At 35.8% G+C, this 18717-nt stretch overlaps 1 protein-coding gene across 3 annotated transcripts in view; it reads right to left on the reverse strand.

The window, feature by feature from the left end:
• Nucleotides 1-18717, reverse strand: part of KIF27 (kinesin family member 27) — an 87492-nt gene that overhangs the window by 60120 nt on the left and 8655 nt on the right. For all 3 annotated transcript variants that reach the window (XM_082843143.1, XM_082843144.1, XM_082843142.1), the window contains exons 3-6: nt 16595-16795; nt 12584-13527; nt 7897-8040; nt 1321-1527 (exon numbers count right to left, since the gene is read on the reverse strand). In XM_082843143.1, the coding sequence (XP_082699269.1) occupies nt 1321-1527; nt 7897-8040; nt 12584-13527; nt 16595-16795 (1496 nt within the window). The remainder of the gene's footprint in view (nt 1-1320; nt 1528-7896; nt 8041-12583; nt 13528-16594; nt 16796-18717) is intronic.

An 18717-nucleotide genomic window follows, 5' to 3' on the forward strand; every position in this document is an offset into this window, starting at 1 on the left:
AGCCCCTGCTCACCTCAATTAGAGAAAGCCCACATGCAGCAATGAAGACCCAACGCAGCCAAAAAAAAATGTAAAAAGAAAAACAAAGAATGACCAGAAACAGGAAATTCTTTCACATTACTAGCCAATAGTAAAAAAAATTCTTTTTAATATAGAAGACTTGATATATAATTAAGTTGAATTAATAGATATCCAATTTGAATCCTACAAAGACCTTATCTTTCTTCTCAAATGTTCTATGCAAATTTACCATGTATTCAACCAAGAAAAAAATGTCAATAACTCTAAAAAGTTTAACTGAAATTAATAGCAATGATGGTTTAAATTTTAAATCCAACCACTCAAAATTGAAAACTGTAGAGGTAACACCAGCATCTGTCCCACTCATTCTGAGGCATGGAGCCTGGGACATAGTAGAAGCACCCCATGAACATGTGTTAGGATGCAGTGTGCCAGGCACTTTTGGAGTCAACATCTCATGTAAATCCTCCATACACCCCCGCAGGTCCCCCATTCTGACAGATAAGGAGCCTGGGGTTCATACGGTTTTAGTCATCCATCCAGGCCTACACCATAGAGATGGTATCCACACCCAAGCCAGCCTGACTGCAAAGTCTATGACACCTCTCATATTTCTTATCCCTTTGACTGTAACCAATGTATAGATCTGAAACAAATCATTTCCAGTCCTAAAATTAATAAATGGAAACCAAAATTCATGAATCTGCTAATTAGTCTTTTCCATGTTGGAGATTCCTTGATTTTTCAAGAGAAATCAGTGTGTGCACATATTTACTACCCACACACATATTTTTTATAAATAAATAAAAATTAAGATGAAACTTCACACTCATTTTTATATAGTCTTGATTATGTCAAACTTGGCAAGACTGAATAACACATAAATGTCATTTTGAAAATAATCAGACAAAGTAAGTCAAAATAAATACCTCCAACCTCATCAACTTGGCTTGGGTAATTAAAGATAGAAAAAATTCATGAAGATATCAGACTTAGTCATGTCTGAAAATACAATAGCAAAGGGTAGCTTTTTTCTCCTTGATAAATGTAAGCACTATCTTCAACTATTCCTTCCAAATATATCTATACATTCTCCTACCTATTAATTTTTTTATTAAAAAGAAGCATGATTTAAAAAAGAGTATACATAACAAACAAAAAAGAAGAGTATAAACAAAAGTGTATGAAACCAAATGGAAAAAAAACCTGCTAAGACTATACAAATACACTGTGATATTATATTATATACAATATTTTTTAAATCTCATAGTAAGAAAGAAATTAATGCTTAGACTTTACCTTCCTGGAATCTGATCTTGCTGGAATATAAATATAATGCTCCAAACGGGTATCAAATGGTACAGTATATGGTCTCTTTTCAGGTATCCTGGCATCTGGCCCATCTCCACAAGTTTCCTTAACTGACGAAGTCATTGACAGGTTAAGTTTTGTTAGTTCTTCACTCAGTTGATCCACAAGAAGTTGTTGTTCTATTATTTTTTCATTCTTTGTAGAAGAGAGATAAGAATTTTTAAAACAGAGAACCTCAGTATGTGTATAATGATTAAAAATAACTGTACATCGACCAAAATTACAACTACCTTAACAAAACAGTAAAACCTCACTTATCCAAAGACTAGCCTTCTGGGATTTCCCTGGCGGTCCAGTGGTTAAGACTCCACACTTCCACAGCAGTGGGCGCAGGTTCCATCCCTGGTCACGGAACTAAGATCCTACAGGGTGTGTGGCAGAGCCAAAAAAAAAAAAAAATTTTTTTTCTAAAAAAACAAACCCAAAAAACAAAGACTAGCTTTCTGGTGTTCACAAGAATTTAGGATTGTCCTGAGTGGTAAAAACTTTCGAATAGTAAGCACCAATAAATACAGCCTAAAGAGTGTGCAAGACAGTGCCCCACACACTGTGACTGGTTAGCTTGCCAACCTGAAGCACTGTGATTAGCTGATCTTTATAAAAGTTTGAACCTTCAGAGTGAAATCCAAGAAGTAACAAGAGACCAGAAAGTTAAAAAGTGTAGAAAATTGCAAAGAGCTGAGGTGACAGCAAAGGGGACAGAAAGTGGTAACAGGTGCAGTGAAGTGAAAGCCTTTACTCAGCGAAAAAGAAAGCCAGAAACACAAAGAGATAGAAGATAGGCAAATGAGAGTCGTGGGAGAAAGAACTTGGAAATCAAAGGCAGAACAAATTATATGGGGGGGCGTGGGGGGGGAGACACCGTGTGTGGTTTAGCTTCTTACATATCCTCTAAAGAAAAATTTTGAAGAATATCCAATCTAGAAAGCTCTAACATCAATCTTTGTTTTATAAGCACAAAATTATGTAAATAAGAAATGTCATTCATCTTAATATTTCACATGTATTATAATGTTTAAATAGGAGAAAAAAAACCCCTAAACTTTCACTGTGTTAATGCTGAGCTATAAAATGTAACTTTATTTTAAAAGTCATGTATTCAGATAATTAAAATATAAAACATCAATAGCATATAAGTTGACGGGGGATATTAAATGGAGTCCTTATACTCTCTAGGAAAAGGGTAAAAATACCAATTAATATTAGACTGTATTAAGTCAAGGGTGCATGGTATACTCTCCAGAATAACCACTAAAAAAAGTGAAAGTACAACTTCTAAGGTAATGAAGTAAATTTAAAAATACACAATTAATCCAAAAGAAGGTAAGAAGGAGAGAAGAAGAAACATAGAGCAGATAGGATAAGTAAAAATCACAATGGTGGGATTATAACCAGAATGTAATAGTAATTATGTTAAATTCAGAAATGAACTAAGTAATCCAATTAAAGGATAAGGACTGTCAGAAAGAATTGTAAAATTATCTAACCTGCTAATTACAAGAAACACAACTAAAATAGACACAGAAGGATTAAAAAGAAGATGGAAAAAGAGATACCATGTAAACATTAATCAAAAGAAAGCTGGTATAGCTATATTAATATAAAATAGACTTTAAGGCAAAAACCATTAGAAGAGATAAAATGAGGGAAAAAGTGATTTAAAAAAAAGGTCAATTTACCAGGATGATGTAACAATTCTACATTTCTATGTACTTAATAACCGAGCTTAAATATATATAATGCAAAAATGGTCACTATTCTCAAGACAAATCCAAAATTATAGTGGGTGATTTTAACATCACTCTAAATCACTGATATGACAAAAAGACCCCCAAAAAGTGAGTAAAAATATAGATTTGAATAACAGGATAAACAGGATTAAGAGTACCCAATGATTGCAGAATACACATTCTTTTCAAACACTTCTGTAGTATCTACAAAAACTGGCCTTATGCTAAGCCATAAAGCAATTTTCAACACAAAGAACTGAAATGATACAATTAAGCTAAAAATTGATAAATCCAACTAAGCTAAAAGTTAATAAAAAGAAATCCTCCATGTGTTGGAAATAAAATAACTATATAACCCATAGGTCAAAGAAAAAAGTCACAATAAAAATTAGGAAATATTTTGAGGCAAATGTGAAATGCAGGTAAAAATAAGCTTAGGAGGAAACATATAAATTTAAATGCATATATTATAGAAGGCTAAAAATATATAGAAAGGCTAAAAATCAATGAACTAAGCATCCATCTAAAGAATTTAGAAAGATAGCATAGGATGCTATCCCCAAAAAAGCAGAAAAAATTAAATAATAAAGATAAGGGTAGAAATTAATTAAATAATAAATAAACATATACTAGAGAAGATCAACAAAGTCAAGAATTTCTTCTCTGAAGAGACTAATAACATTGATAAATCCCTGGTGAAGTTGATCAAGGAAAAAAAAAAAGAGAGAAGGCACAAATAACCAGGAATGAAAAGGGGGATATCATCACACGTCTAAAAACATTAAAGAGATAAGAGACTATTACAAACTTATGCCAATAAATATGAAAACTTAGACACAGTTGTTAGATTCTTAGACAAATAAACCTTATCAAAAGGGGGGCAAAAAGAAAATATGATTGAATTCATAATAAAACATTCCACAAAGAAATGTTCCAGTCCCAAATGTTTTTCAGGTGAATTCAACCAAACATTTAAGGAAGAAATAACACTAATTTTTCACACACTCTTCTAAAGTATAGAAAGAGAAGGAATGCTACCTAACCTATATTATTAGGCTAACCTAATTTGTTACAATATCTAACAAGAATATTTTGAGAAAGGAAAATATAGGCTAATCTCACACATGAATAGAGATGCTAAAATCCTTAACAAAATAATCACAAACCAAATCAAGGACACTTGTAGAAAACAGTTAACACAGCAGACCTGACTGCTATCCTTTGAAAGACCTGCTTAAGAGGTTGTCCATTGGCTGGTGTCTGGGAACTTGGATCCTAAGAGGGTTCCCAACACCCTAACTGGTAAGAGTGGCTCACTGTGCTCAAAGTGTTTGTACAGACAAGGTGGTTTATGTTGAACACCTGCTTTCCTTCTGGTAGTCTGGAATTTTGGTACATGCTGGGCAGAGAATGCCTTCATTACCAGCCCTCAATAAAACCTGAGTCTCTACTGAGTTTCCTTGGTAGACAACATTTCACGTGAGTTGTCACAGGCTTTGCTGGGGGAATTAAGCACATGTGGATGACTCCACCGGGAGACAACTCTTGGAAGCCTGTGCCTGGTTTCTCCTGGACTTCACTCTATGTCCCCGTTCCCTTTGCTCTCCTTTCACAGTAATAAATCTTAGCCACGAGCACAACTATATGCTGAGTCTTCCTGGTTCATCATCCAACCTGAGGGTGGTCTTGGGGACCCCCAACACAATACATCATGACCCAAAGAAAGGTTTATTCCAGGAATATAAGATTGGTTTAAAAATTAGAAAAATCAATATAATTCACCACATTAACAGGATAAAGGGAGGAAATCATGATAAAGAAAAATCACTTGATAAAATTTAATATCCATTCATAATAAAAATTCTCAGCAAAGAAATTTTCCTTGGTTTGATAAAGGATAAATTAAAAATATATATATATTGGGACTTCCTTAACTGCTGGTGGTCCAGCAGTTAAGACTCCACACTTCCACTGCAGGAGGCACAGGTTGATCCTAGTCAGGGAAGTTCCGCATACTGCACAATGCAGCCAAAAAGTAAAAAAAAAAAAAAAAAAAAAATCTACAGCAAACATGATACTTAATAGTGAAACAGTGAAAGCTTTTCTTCAGCAGTTGGAAACAAGACAAGGATGCTTGGTATCAACACTTGTATTCAACACTGTATGAAAGATGTCAGTCAATGAAGTAAGGTTAAAAAAAAAACAGAAGGTATAAGGATCATAAAGGAAGAAATAAAAATGTCTTCATTTGCAGATGACATAATTATAAATGAAAATCCTAAAGAATTTACATAAAATATCAGAATTAAAAAATGAATTTAATCAGGTTGCTGGGTATAAGCTATCAACATACATAAATCAATACAGTTACACATACCAACAAAAAATGAAAATCTGAAAAGATTCCATTTATAGTCACATAAAAAAATAAAGTACCTGGGAATGAATCTAACAAAAGATGTGCAATACTTCTACATACACACAAAAAAGTCATTATTGAGAAAAACCAAAGAAAACATGAGTAAATGGAGGAATATACCATGTTCATGGGTTAGTGAAAAGACTCATGATCAAAAGATGTTAACTCTTTCCAAATGTATCTTATAGATTTAATGCAATCCCAACCAAAATCACAAAAAGGTTTTTTTTTTTTTTTTTTTGTGGTCCTTGAAAAGCTGATTCTAAAATTTATATGGAGCAACCAAGACATTCTTGGGGAGGAGGGAAACAGAGCAGAGGCCTTGCTCTATAGAATATCTAGACTTATTAGGAACCTGAAAAAAATAAGAAATGTGACATTGGTCCAAAGACAGAAAAACCAATGAGATACAACAGAAGTCCCAGAAATATACAATAGATGCATGCATGAATGAACCTTGACTTATGACAAAGACAGTGGTGAAAAGATGGCCTTTTCAAAAAGTGACGCTGGAACAAATGGATAGCTATATGGAAAAAAAATGAAATTTGACCTTTACTTTACCCCATACGCAAAAATCAATTTCAGGAGAACTGTACAGCAAAATGTAAAAGGCAAAACAATAAAGCTCCTAGAAGATAATATAGAAAGACTCAGTCCAATAGGAAAGCAAGCAAGAAACTTGAATGAGCATTTCACAAAACAAGGTATCCAAATAGCAAAAAAACATGAAGAAGTGCTCAACTTCACTAGTCATCGGGGAAGTGCAAATTAAAACCACAATAAAATAATATTATATACCTACCAGATTGCCTAAGATTTAAAACTTTACAATAACAAATGCTGGCAAGCAAGTGGAGCAGCAGGAATGCTCATACAGTGCTGGTGCAAGTTTAAACTGGAAAACAAGTTTGGTATCATTTACTAAGGTTGAAGATTCGCCTACCCTATGACCTAGCAATTCAACTCCTAGGCACAAATCCAAAAGAAATGTGTGTGCGTGTGCACCAGGAGACATGTTTAAGAAAATTCATAGAAAAAAATGTCTATCAACAGTAGAACAGAAAAATAAATTGTGGTATATTCATACAATGAAATCCTGTACAGCTATAAACTAATCAAGCTATAGCTACACACAACGTGGATGAATCAGAACAGATAAAATGTTCAATAAAAGCAACCAGGTACTAAAGAATATATATTGAATGATTAAATTTATAAAAATTCCAAAAACTAAACTGTAGTGTTCAAGGATACATAGTAAAACCACAAAGCAAAGCAAGGAAATTATCATTATGAAAATTAGGAGAGCAGCTCTCTCCGAGGAGGAGAGACTAAGGGCTTCCGAGGGGCTGGCAGTGTGCTATTTCTTGAACTGGTGGTGGCTACCCAGCTGTTCTCTTTGTGATAAATCACTGAACAACACATATTATTTTATATATGTTTTATGTTTTTAAATTATTACAGAATTAGAAGGGTTAAAAAAGAAAACAAAAATAATGTCAAAATCAAAGTCTAATTTGTCTGAATCAGATTATTACTCAGAGCAGTAGTTACTCCTTGATAGGAAGCTAAAGTCTTTAAATGAAATTAACTGTTTGGGGGGGTGGAAGGGTTCATAGCCAGGGAGTATAATATTTAGGGACATACCATGTTACTCTGCAGGCACATCCATGTTAATACAGAAAAGCTAAGATAGAGAAATTGAAATATTTAGCCAAAATTAAAGAGCAAATCACTGATGGAGTATAAAATGATAATCTAACAAATCAAAAAGTTTAAATTATGTGTTTACCTTCCAACACTTGACAATATCATATTGCCTATTACTTTGGCAAACAACGGAAGGGAAAGTATAAAGAAAGGATAACCATAATATGATTTGCAAATTAAGTTCCTGGGTATAAGGTTTTGTTTTTTTGTTTGTTTGTTTATTTGCGGTACGCAGGCCTCTCACTGTTGTGGCCTCTCCCGCTGAGAAGCGCAGGCTCCGGATGCGCAGGCCCAGCGGCCATGGCCCACAGGCCCAGCCACTCTGCGGCATGTGGGATCTTCCCGGACCGGGGCACGAACCCGCGTCCCCTGCATCGGCACTTGGACCCCCAACCACTGCGCCACCAGGGAAGCCCCAGGTTTTGTATTTTTGAAATATAAGTCAAGCTAACAATAAAAATGTTTTCCCTTCACACCAATTTAGGAGGAAAACTGTAATAACTCTTTCAGGTGCTTGTGTTCAGAACTCCATCTGAAACCTATTTTTGCAAACATTCCCACTTATCATTTACAATGCTATTTTATTTAGTCATGTACTATTCCAATGAAATATACAGAGCAAGGTACATTAAAAAACTCTACCTGCAACCTATTCACTTTTTGCGCTTCTTTCAAAGATATAACATGTCCTTTGTTTTCCTGCATCATCATTTGCATTTGATTCTTTAGTTCCTTCACTTCCAGGTCCTTCTGATTAAATACTACTTCAGCAGCAGCAAGAGCACACTGGGGGGAGGGAAAGAAAGCACAAGAGAGATTCAATGTGGAAAGTACTCGAGAGAGAGCCCACATAATACCACAAAAACTGTGGTTTAATGACACCTTGAAGATGTCTCTTAAAATTGTCTTATCCTTTGTTTCTGGTTTCTTTATAAGAAAGGCAGAAACAGCTGAGAGGACCTATTACTGCTATAATGTAAGAATTAATCACCACAAAGACAGGAAGATTTTCCTTACTTTTATTTCCTGCATTTTAACATTGAAGCCAGTTATTCAAGTTCTAGAGTACATTCAATGAGATTTTTATAAGTTTTCTAGAATTGCCATGAGATTTTAATGTGGGTTTTTAAAAATCAAAGAGGTCACATTTCCCAAACTGACCTATAGAGTATAACAGTGCATTTGGATGTTTAAATAAAGAACATTTGCTAATTTTGCACCCTTTCACTAAAAAGAGATATATTTTGAAGATGTCTGGAAATATGGTTAAACGTATAGTTTTCTTAGTTTGCCTGTCTCCAAATAAACTCGGGATATGCAAATAATACTTTTAAAACAAATTTTGAACTAAATAAACAGAAAATTAACATTGGTCAAGGGTCTACTTTATGCTAGATTGTAACTTGGCATTTTAAAAATATCTCACTGAATAGACATGATTCCTTTTTCATGAAGAAACTAAAGCTCAGTGAGTTAACACCTCTTCCCAGGACAACACACTGGATAAAACCAAATTCCTGACAGTCAACTCCAGGGCCTTTCTAGATCCGAAGCCTATGTTCTTTCTGCTAAGCCACAGGAAAAGAGAAGAAAGAGTAGCTATTTACAAAATGGTGCTCTCTTTACAAACAAGATTTAATTCACAAAACCAGAGCATGTGCGTGACCTCTCAGGCGGTGGTGTGGAGGTGGACGGGCCTCTGCACTGGGAACCCACGGACTGAGGCCAGCCTTGAATTTGCTACAGCCTTCCCTTGGGACTTTGGGCAAGTCCCTTCTTTTCTCTGCTTGGGATCTTTGAATGACCAAATAAGGAGGGGACGCATGACCCTGATGGTCCTTATAACCCTATATATTTATATGACCTTTATGACTTTTCTGTTTTTAAAATAAAATATAACTATAATTCTTATTAGTTAATACCCTCTGCTATGGGCAATTAATTGCCCATCCGAGAAGCTTAAAATGTAACTGCTCTCCCAGTGCTGCATATTTAAATATTTTTACATATACTTTATAAACTACAGTTTTATTGTTTATTATTTATTTAAAAGTATTTATCTGTTGAGTATATTCATGTTCACATACTGTCCCTGTGTTCAAATTATGGAGTACAGAAGTAACCAAGAGACTTAAGAGGTATTTATGAAGGGATGAGCTGCCTTCACAGAACCCCTGGCACGTGGCCCTACCTACAATTACTGAGTCCAATCCCTTAGCTGCCACAGATGTATAACCTAGGCCCAGGTAGAAGAAGAATAAATGAGAGGAGATCATAATAGGCTAATGTGTATTAAGCCTTACTATAGCTCAGGCATCTTTCTCATCACTTTATGGGAACTAATAATGCTCTAATAGCTTTCAAAGCAACCCTAAACGGAGATTATTAGTGTTTCCATTTTACAGGTAGGGAAACTGAAGCACAGAGAGGTTAAGTATTTGTCCAAGGTCAGAGCTAGTAAACAGAGGAGCTGGGATTCAAACCTTGGAAGTTTGTTACCCATGTTCTTAAATACTATATTCTCTCACAGAAAAAAAGAACAGAAATGAAGTTTAAAAAACAATTTTTTAAAGAGACATATGGGGTAAGGAATGACACCAATCATTTGTCTATTTGCTGTTCAGTGGTATCCATAGATTACTAGGCCTAGAAGATTGCAGACCAAAAAAGGGAATCCATTTTTTTAAATTGGGAAACACTGAATGCTATATCTCTCACCTGGAGACTCACAATATACATCAGTACTTTTCAAAGTTCTGGGAAGTCTTTGGATTAAGAAACCTGTTTGTTTTTTGCAACCTAGCATTTCCCAAAACAATCTGATCATGGTACCATTTTTCGTCAAGACTGTTAATATCTTTGGGATATCATAATCTAGAGTACATTATCTAGAGCAAGTTTAAATTTAAAGTTTCCAACAGACGGAGAGAGGAGGTTACTACCCATCTCACCCCCAAGCAGATGGGTTTTGTGGGCTTCCAAAATCAGTCATCTTAGAAGCATGCTTTCTACCACCAACTCCTATAGTGTACCACAAAGTTCAAGCTTCCTATTACCTGTACTTAATGTTCTGCCAGTTTCTTATACCGAACAGGAAGGGCCAGGCCTGCTCTATTTAAGAAAAAGGCAGAGCAGAGTTACTGCCTTTAAAAAAAAAAAATCCATGATTTTAAAAGCAGTACTTTATATGCTTATATTTAAAGATCAAAGCTTTGTAAAAGAGCAGCAGTTCTCGTAGTGTATTCAGTAGTGAATCTTTTAGCATGAACCTTAGATCCTTTCAGGGTATCCATGAGGTTAAAACCATTTTCCTAGTTATACTAAAATGATATTTGCCTTTTTCACCATGTTGTCATTTGTACTGATGGTGCAAAAACAATGATATGTAAAACTGCTGGCTCCTAGTATGAATAAAGAAAGTGTCACCAAACTGTAGTGGTAGCCACTGTATTCTTCCCTTCTGTGCACTAACAATACAAACAAACCAACAAATGCCAGTTTCACTTAAGAATATCTTGATGAAGGAATAAACATGATTTCATTAAATCTCAACACATGAGCACTTTTTTAGTATTCTATGTGTCAAATGGGAGGTATGCATAAAGTAGTTCTGCTGTATACTGAAGGGTGATAGTTATCTGGGGCAAAAAATCTTGTGCAACTGTTTGAGTTGCAAGCTGAACTAGCCACATTTTTCATAGGGTGCTATTTTTACTCTAAAGAACAACAGACAAACTATTCACACTTGTATGTGTGACAGAACCATCATTTCAAGGAAAACAACTAATAGTATTTGTTGCAAATGATAAAATTCAAGTTTCATGCAAAAATTAGAATTTTGGAAAACACTTCTGCTACTGTAAACTTGACAGCTTCCAGTAATTAACAACTTTGCAGGTGAGATCAGTGGTGATATTAAGGAATGTGATTTTTTTGATAGTGTATAGTGAAATGTGTCAGCATTGAAAGATCTTCATAATTTAGTAAACAAATATTTTTCAAGTGTCCAATGCATGTTGATTCAAAATCGTGTGTGGATAAAAGATCCATTCAAAGTACAAGATAAAAATCAGTGAATGTTAATGTAACAAAATGGTTTCAAATCCCACATTGCAGGTAACCTTTAGGAAATTTCCGCTTGTTGAGTTTTGATATAATGTCAAAGAATACGCAGAATTATCTGAAAAAGTCATTAAAATATTCCTCTCTTCCAACTACAAATCTAGATGAGGCTGGATTTTTTTCATATACTTCAACTAAAACAACATATTGCAACAAACTGCATGCTGACTGATATGAAAATCCACCTGTCTTCTATTAAATCAGACATGAAAAGAAATTTGAAAAAATATAAAGCAATTACACTGTTATTAAATTTTTTTGTTTTGGAAAATAGTTATTTTTAATGAAAAAATGTTCTTTATATTAACATGTAATTGGGTTATTATTGTTAGTTCTGAGTGAATTAATAAATTTGTTGTTTTAATTCTAATATGGTAAATAGCAATAGATAACAACCCACACAAACAAAAGCTCTTTAGGGGACCTCAATTTGAAGAAAGTAAAGAAAACTTGTGAGCAAAAAGTTTGAGAATTGCTGTAATAGAGGTTTCTTTCTAATACATACAAATAGATATTGAGGAAAGATTTCTAACTAGAAAGCCGTCTTATTACCTATATCTTTTCCTATTTTAAAAAAAATGGTGGACTATCCGTTTGTCCACCAGATTGCAAACTCCACATAAGCAGAACTAGGTATGTCTATTCTCCATTATTTCCCCAGTGACACATAATCTTTAAATAACACATGTTTTTCAAATGAAAAGTGGGAAAATGTAATTTTAACTCAATATACATATATACAATATGTATACATGTACATAGCTACATTCCTTAAATATTATCAAATATGATGATTTATTTGTTTCTCTAAAAAATCAAAACACCAAACTCAAGGAGTCAGGTAGTATTTTTTTTCTTTCAAGAAGCACTGACCTAAAGAGGGATTAAAAACTCAATAAAATTTAACCTAATTTTGTTCTGAAACTGTGTTTCTTCTCATCCTCTAAATTAATGACCAGTCCCACAAGAGCCTACTTAATAAATACAACAAATTAAAATACATTTGAAGAAGAAAGGAGGAGGAACCAAGAAAGATGAATTATGAGGAGAAAGCAATAGGAAAAGGGAGAAAGAAACAGAGTAAAGGCAAATGAGATTTTATATATAATCCTTTCCAAAAAAACTTCTGAAATTCCAAAATGACTCTTACTTGCCCAGATAAATTTAGTCTTTAAACAAGTTACTTACAAAGGTAGTGTCTAAGTACCTGGCATTTCTTAAGCTCTCGCTTCAGCTGGAGAACTGTAATATGCTGTGGTCCTTCTTCCAGGTTTCCAATGCCTTGGTCTCCTCTGAATGAGGTGACCTCCTGGGTCACGTTAAACCACTCCTGCAGTTTGTGTTGCTGATTTTGGTTTAGTCTGACAGAATCTTTTAAGTCCACCAGGAAGGTAAAGGCTTCCTCTAAACAATTTTGGTAACCCAAACATTCTGCTTGTAGCTGAGCAACTTGCTCCTCAAGAGAATGGATCCTATTTTTATCAAGAGTCCCCTCCCGATGGATCTGGCTAGTTTGGTTGCTACTAGCCTGCTGGCTTTGCAAAGCTTCTCGAAGCAACTTAATCTCAAATTCCATTTCGCCCATACGGTCTGACTCGGGGCTGAAGTTTAAGGTGGGTTTGTTTCTAATGTTGCGTGCTCTGTTGGCATATTTGAGAGAATTTAAGGACTCGTCAAAATCCAAGGAGGATGGACTGACACAGGTGATCATGACGGTCTTGGCACTGCCTCCCAGGGAATCTTTCAGAAGCCGGGTAATTTTAGCATCCCTGTATGGAATATGTGAACTCTTCCTGCGTGGGTCCCCAAGAGCGCTTATTACGTTTCCTAAAGCCAGCAAGCCACTGTTGATTTGAATGGATTCTTTGAACCGTTCACCAGTATTCCCTGTTTTGGTTACTCTTTCTGATCCAGCCAAATCCACAAACTGGAACTTTGAGACAATATGGTGATGGGAATACCACGATCCATCTTCAGCTGCCTCTTTATTTTTCGCCACTTGACGAAGGCTGATTGTGAAAATCGCGTGTGACCTACTGGAGTGCTCGTTCATTTGGGTGGTATCCGTATGCCTGGCTGCATTCCCCATCTCCAGGAGACTCATCACTTCATCTGCAGTCTCCACCTGGCATTCCTTGGCCCCAACAATCACTTAAAATAGCAACAGCAAGTTTTAATCAAAATCCAGTAGAGTTAAATTAACCATACAACAATTATCATTTGCTTATATCGCCCAGCTAAGACATTCCCTTTAAAAAACTTCATAGCATTTCAAAATAAAAGTAACATCAGCAACATCATTAAATAATTTTAGATAATCTGCTAACAGGACTATTTTAATAGATGGCATTCATTTTGATGTTTAAATTCTAAAAGATGTCATATATATGTATGTTTTAAACAATCTGTGGGTTTTTTTGGAATCACACATCACACTCAATTCTTTAAAACACATGGCAAAAGAAAAATTATTTATTCCAGTATTTTGATTTGTAGAATCTAATATACTGATTGAAAGATAATAGATTAATTATATATATAACTCAAAAGAATTAATCAGTAGTAGATTAAAATTAAATTAAATTAGTTTCTTTTGAGTTTCGTTAATATTCAAGCCATCCTAAGGTTTAAAGTTTTTGGTAAATAACCAATGATAAATGAAAATTTCAATATAAATAAAGTTGTTTATTCTTTTTTTTTTTTTTGCGGTACTAGGGCCTCTCACTGTTGTGGCCTCTCCCGTCGCAGAGCACAGGCTCTGGACGCGTAGGCTCAGCGACCATGGCTCACGGGCCCAGCCGCTCCGAGGCATGTGGGATCTTCCCGGCCCGGGGCACGAGCCCGTGTCCCCTACATCAGCAGGCGGACTCTCAACCACTGCACCACCAGGGAAGCCCTGTTTATTCATTTTAAAAACAGTTTCCCCCTACATAATATAAGAGTGCAAGGCAATTCAAAAAAGGCAAAAAAGTTTCTATTTTAACAACAGAATAGAACCCAAAATAACCTAAGCTTACTACATGTGTTATTTGTTTATATCCAAAAATATTTCGAAAAGGAGTAGGTGGATTTGGGATTTGAACCACAGCAGTAAACCTCCCAAGTCTGTGCTTGAATTATAGCACCAAGCTTCCTCTTTAATCAGATCTTGTCATGTCACTGTTTCTTTAAAAAATATTCACTTTTCTTGCATTGTTTCCATCATGACACCTTTTTTAACAGCCCAGTTCATTTAAAGTTCTAATGTACCTGTACTACAACAGGGAGTGCTAAACTATCAGTTTATAAAATATAACAATTTAACCATAAATCATAGTATAACTTTTCTAAAAGTTTTCTAATGTTAGGCTATAGCTTAGCACTACCTATGGTCCTCAAACCCAGCTGAAAATCACCTGGGAGCTTTATAAAAGGGAAAGTGCCAACACCCACGCCCCATCTTTAACTAATTCATCAGAATCTGTGAAAAGTGGGGCCCAGAAATCAGTATTTCTTAAAAAGCTTCCAAGGTGATGTTAATTGTGCAGCATCCAGGTTGGATACCAACTACCACTTGATACAGAGAAACTCAATAAATATGTCAAACAAATGCATTTTGGTTGTGATTGGGACATTTTATAAGATATATGGTAATTTGTCTTAAGACTGTTATATCCTCCCAAAATTTTTGCAGGATTGCTATCAGGTGTGGAGTATTTCCATCATTAAATTTATGAGGAGTGATAGTGTATACTTCCCTACTGTCTATTTTACAATAAACATGTATTTTTTGGTAACTTTTAATAAAAGATAAACACATTCAATAATTACATTTTACAGAAGCTCAAAACATCCGTCTGGATTTCGTCCAGAAAAGATAAACTATGCAAAATTATCTAATAAGGTCACAAAGTACTATGTATGCTTTCTTTCTAAAAAACAAAACAAGAGGCTTCCCTGGTGGCGCAGTGGTTGAGAGTCCGCCTGCCAATGCAGGGGACACGGGTTCATGCCCTGGTCCGGGAGGATCCCACATGTTGCGGTGCAGCTGGGCCCATGAGCCATGGCCGCTGGGCCTGTGCGTCCAGAGCCTGTGCTCCACAACGGGAGAGGCCATGGCAGTGAGAGGCCCGCGTACCGCAAAAAAAAAAAAAAAAAAAAAAAAAGATGCCATACAATATGTGGGATTGTGAGTGTATTTTTTTTTTTAATCAGATGTGTGTAGAAAAAGAAATCTGGAAGGAAACACACCAAAATTGGAAGTTGCTATTTCTGAGTTCTGAGATTAAAGATGATCTTTAAATTTCTTCCTTATACTTTACTATATTTTCAAAATGTTCTACATTGAACATATTACCTTTTAAGTCAGAAAATCAGAAAGTGTTATTCTTTAAAATACTTGTATTTTGACCTTCCCATTCTAACATTCTCCCATTTCCAAACAAATAGATGTTTAATGAGATTAACAGGTTGACAGCACAGAACGTCAGACGTTGAGAAGCACAACAAAGGACGAGTAAATGTCAATATGAAGGAGCAAACACATACACTCTAAATTTAAAAAAAAAAAAAGAGGAAGCAATAGGTGTGCTGGGACAAAAATCAGAAAGGAAGAAAGGAGAGTTCTTGGATTATCTTGGATGAACACCAAAACACCAAAGGGAGAAGCCATCCCCAACCTCAGGGTAACTCTGGGAGAAAAAAAAGTACAAAAATTAATTTAGCCTATGTCACACTTTCTTAAGATCAGCCCAGGGGCGGGGGAGGTGGCAATTATAGGAAATAAATACAGTTGATCCTTGAGCAACACGGGTTTGAACTGTGCAGGTCCACTTACATGTGGATTTTTTTCAATAGTAAATACTACAGTACTACACAATCTGAGGTTAGTTGAATCCGCTGAGGCAGTGGATACAGAAGGATGACTGTAAATTATACTTGGGTTTTTGACTGCACAGAGGGTCGGCACCCCTAATCGCCACCCTCCCCACCACGTTGTTCAAGGGTCACCTGTATTTGGAATTACACCTTAATAACTTCATCTTACCAACCACTCTGAACTTCTACTTTTCACCTGGGTGCGTTAACTGCTACTGGTAATCAATAAGCTATTCAATTTAAAAGCAAAAGCATTTTGTTTCTATGTCTGTTTTTAAAGAATCCTTGGAAAATATCCAGAAACTGAATTAAATCATATTCATTTGCTAATGAAGACTATCAATTAAGTAGGCTACTTTACCTGTGTTTCCCTTTTCATCTTCTCGGATGTGAAGATCCTTCATAGATGTCTCCAATTCTAGAAGATCTCTTAGGTCTTCCTTGTATACTTCTATATAAGACACTTTTATCTTAGAGTCAATGCTAAGATTTTCAGAGATGTTTTGAAATATTTCTTGGATAGCACGAGGAATGATACCTTTTTGACCCTCCACAACTGAAGCTGAAAATTTAGAGAAAGAAAGCACATCTGAAATTTGATATAAGAAAAGCTACAATCAATAAATTTATTTTCTCAAATTTCTATTATAAAATTTTAAAATAGAAAAAGAAAACTTTTTTTCTATAAAGTTCAGAAGTGAAAATTTTCACATGCATGCTCTTACTCAAACTTCATTCATGCATTCATTAAATATTTATATAGTACCTACTATGTGCCAGGCAGTATTCTAGGACCCTGGGAACCATCAGTGAACAAAACAAGGAAAAGATCCCTGCCCTTAAGGAACTGTACTAGGATAGACAGACAACAGCTAAAAACAATAAGTGAATTATATAGTATATTAAAAGGCATTAAGTATGCCTGGAGAAAAAAATAGGGCAAGGTAAGGGGGACTGGAAGTGTAAGTGTATTTGATGGGAGGTGCTTGTAACTTTAAATAGGAAAGTCATGATGGGTGGGCATCACAGAGAAGCTGACCTTTGAGCAGAAACTTGAAAGAGGTGGCAGAGGAGCCATGTAGGTATCTGAATGTCCCAGAACAGCAAGCGCAAAGGTGCTAAAATGGTGTGATCCATAAACAAGGAGGCCATTGTAGTTGGAGCAGATGGAGCAAGGGGAGAGTAGCAGGGCATGAGGTCAGAGAGGTGACAGAAACAAGACCATGTAGGTCCTTGTAGACCACGATAGATTTTAGGTCTTATTCTGGGTGAGATGAGAGCCACTGGAGCAGAGCAGTAACTTGGGATTTAAAAGAGACCACTCTGTCTGCTGCGTTTTGCCTCAGTCATAGAAGGGTAGGGGCAGAAGTGGGGAGACCACTTAGGAGACCAGTGCACTAATTCAGGAGTCTAGAGGGTTCGGGGGAGAGGTGGACATGATGGTGACATAAGCTTGGCAGCAGAGAAAGGTGAGAAGTGACCAGGTTCTGGATTTATGTTGAAGGGAGAGCCATTAAGATTCCCTGACAGATTGGATATGGAATGTGACAGAAAGTGATGAGTCAAGGATGACTCCAAGATTTTGTCTTGAGCCAGTGGAGTTGCCATCAACTGATATAGGGAAGAGTGTGTGTTGAGCTGGTTTAAGGGGAAAATGTCAGAAGTTCATTTTTTGACCTATTAAGTTTGAGGTATCTATTAGGGATACAGTTGGGAAGGTTGAATAGGCAGTTGGATATATGAGACTAGAGTACAAGACAGTCATCTGGACTGGAGGTAAAAAACTGGAAGCTACATATAGATGGTATTTAATGTCGTAGGGCTGGATGAGACCAAGGGGAAAAGTTGAGAGTCAGAAGAGAAGAACACCAAAGATTGAGCCCTGGGTGCTTCATCATTTGTTGGTTCACTTATCAGGAACCAGCAAGTTAGCATGAGTGACCAGTTAAGTAGGAGGAAACCAAGAACGTGGTGGCCTGGAAACCAAGTGGAGAGCATGCATCAAATTTGCTGAAAGGCCGGTTTGATGAGAATTGACCACTAAATTTAGTAAGTGAAGGTCATTTGTGATATCTCGACAATTGCAGTGTCAGTGGTAGTGGAGGTGAAAGTCCAAACGGAGTGAGTGTAAGAAAGACCGAGAGGAGAACTGACACCACGAGTCACAGATAATACCTTCAAGGTTCTGCTGCAAAGAGGAGCAGAGAGAAGTGGGGTGGTTGGATGGCAGCGAGAGTGGGTAAAACAGAGGGGAAGTGAGAAATGTAACTATTATTTTAAGATACAATAAAGACTGATTTACCCAGCATTCTCTCAATTATTAACACTAAAATACTATTAAAAATCACATCATTGTAATTGATGAAAAACTGTATTCACAATGTAATTGTGAACATCAGTGTAATTAATGAAAAACTGTGATCACTGTTTATGACTATTCACTGTTTAAAATGTCATGTGAGCAATGATTTTTAAATTTGATAA

The sequence above is a fragment of the Leucopleurus acutus genome (genome assembly GCF_964270905.1).
Source record: "Leucopleurus acutus genome assembly, chromosome: 7".
Taxonomy (NCBI): domain Eukaryota; kingdom Metazoa; phylum Chordata; class Mammalia; order Artiodactyla; family Delphinidae; genus Leucopleurus; species Leucopleurus acutus.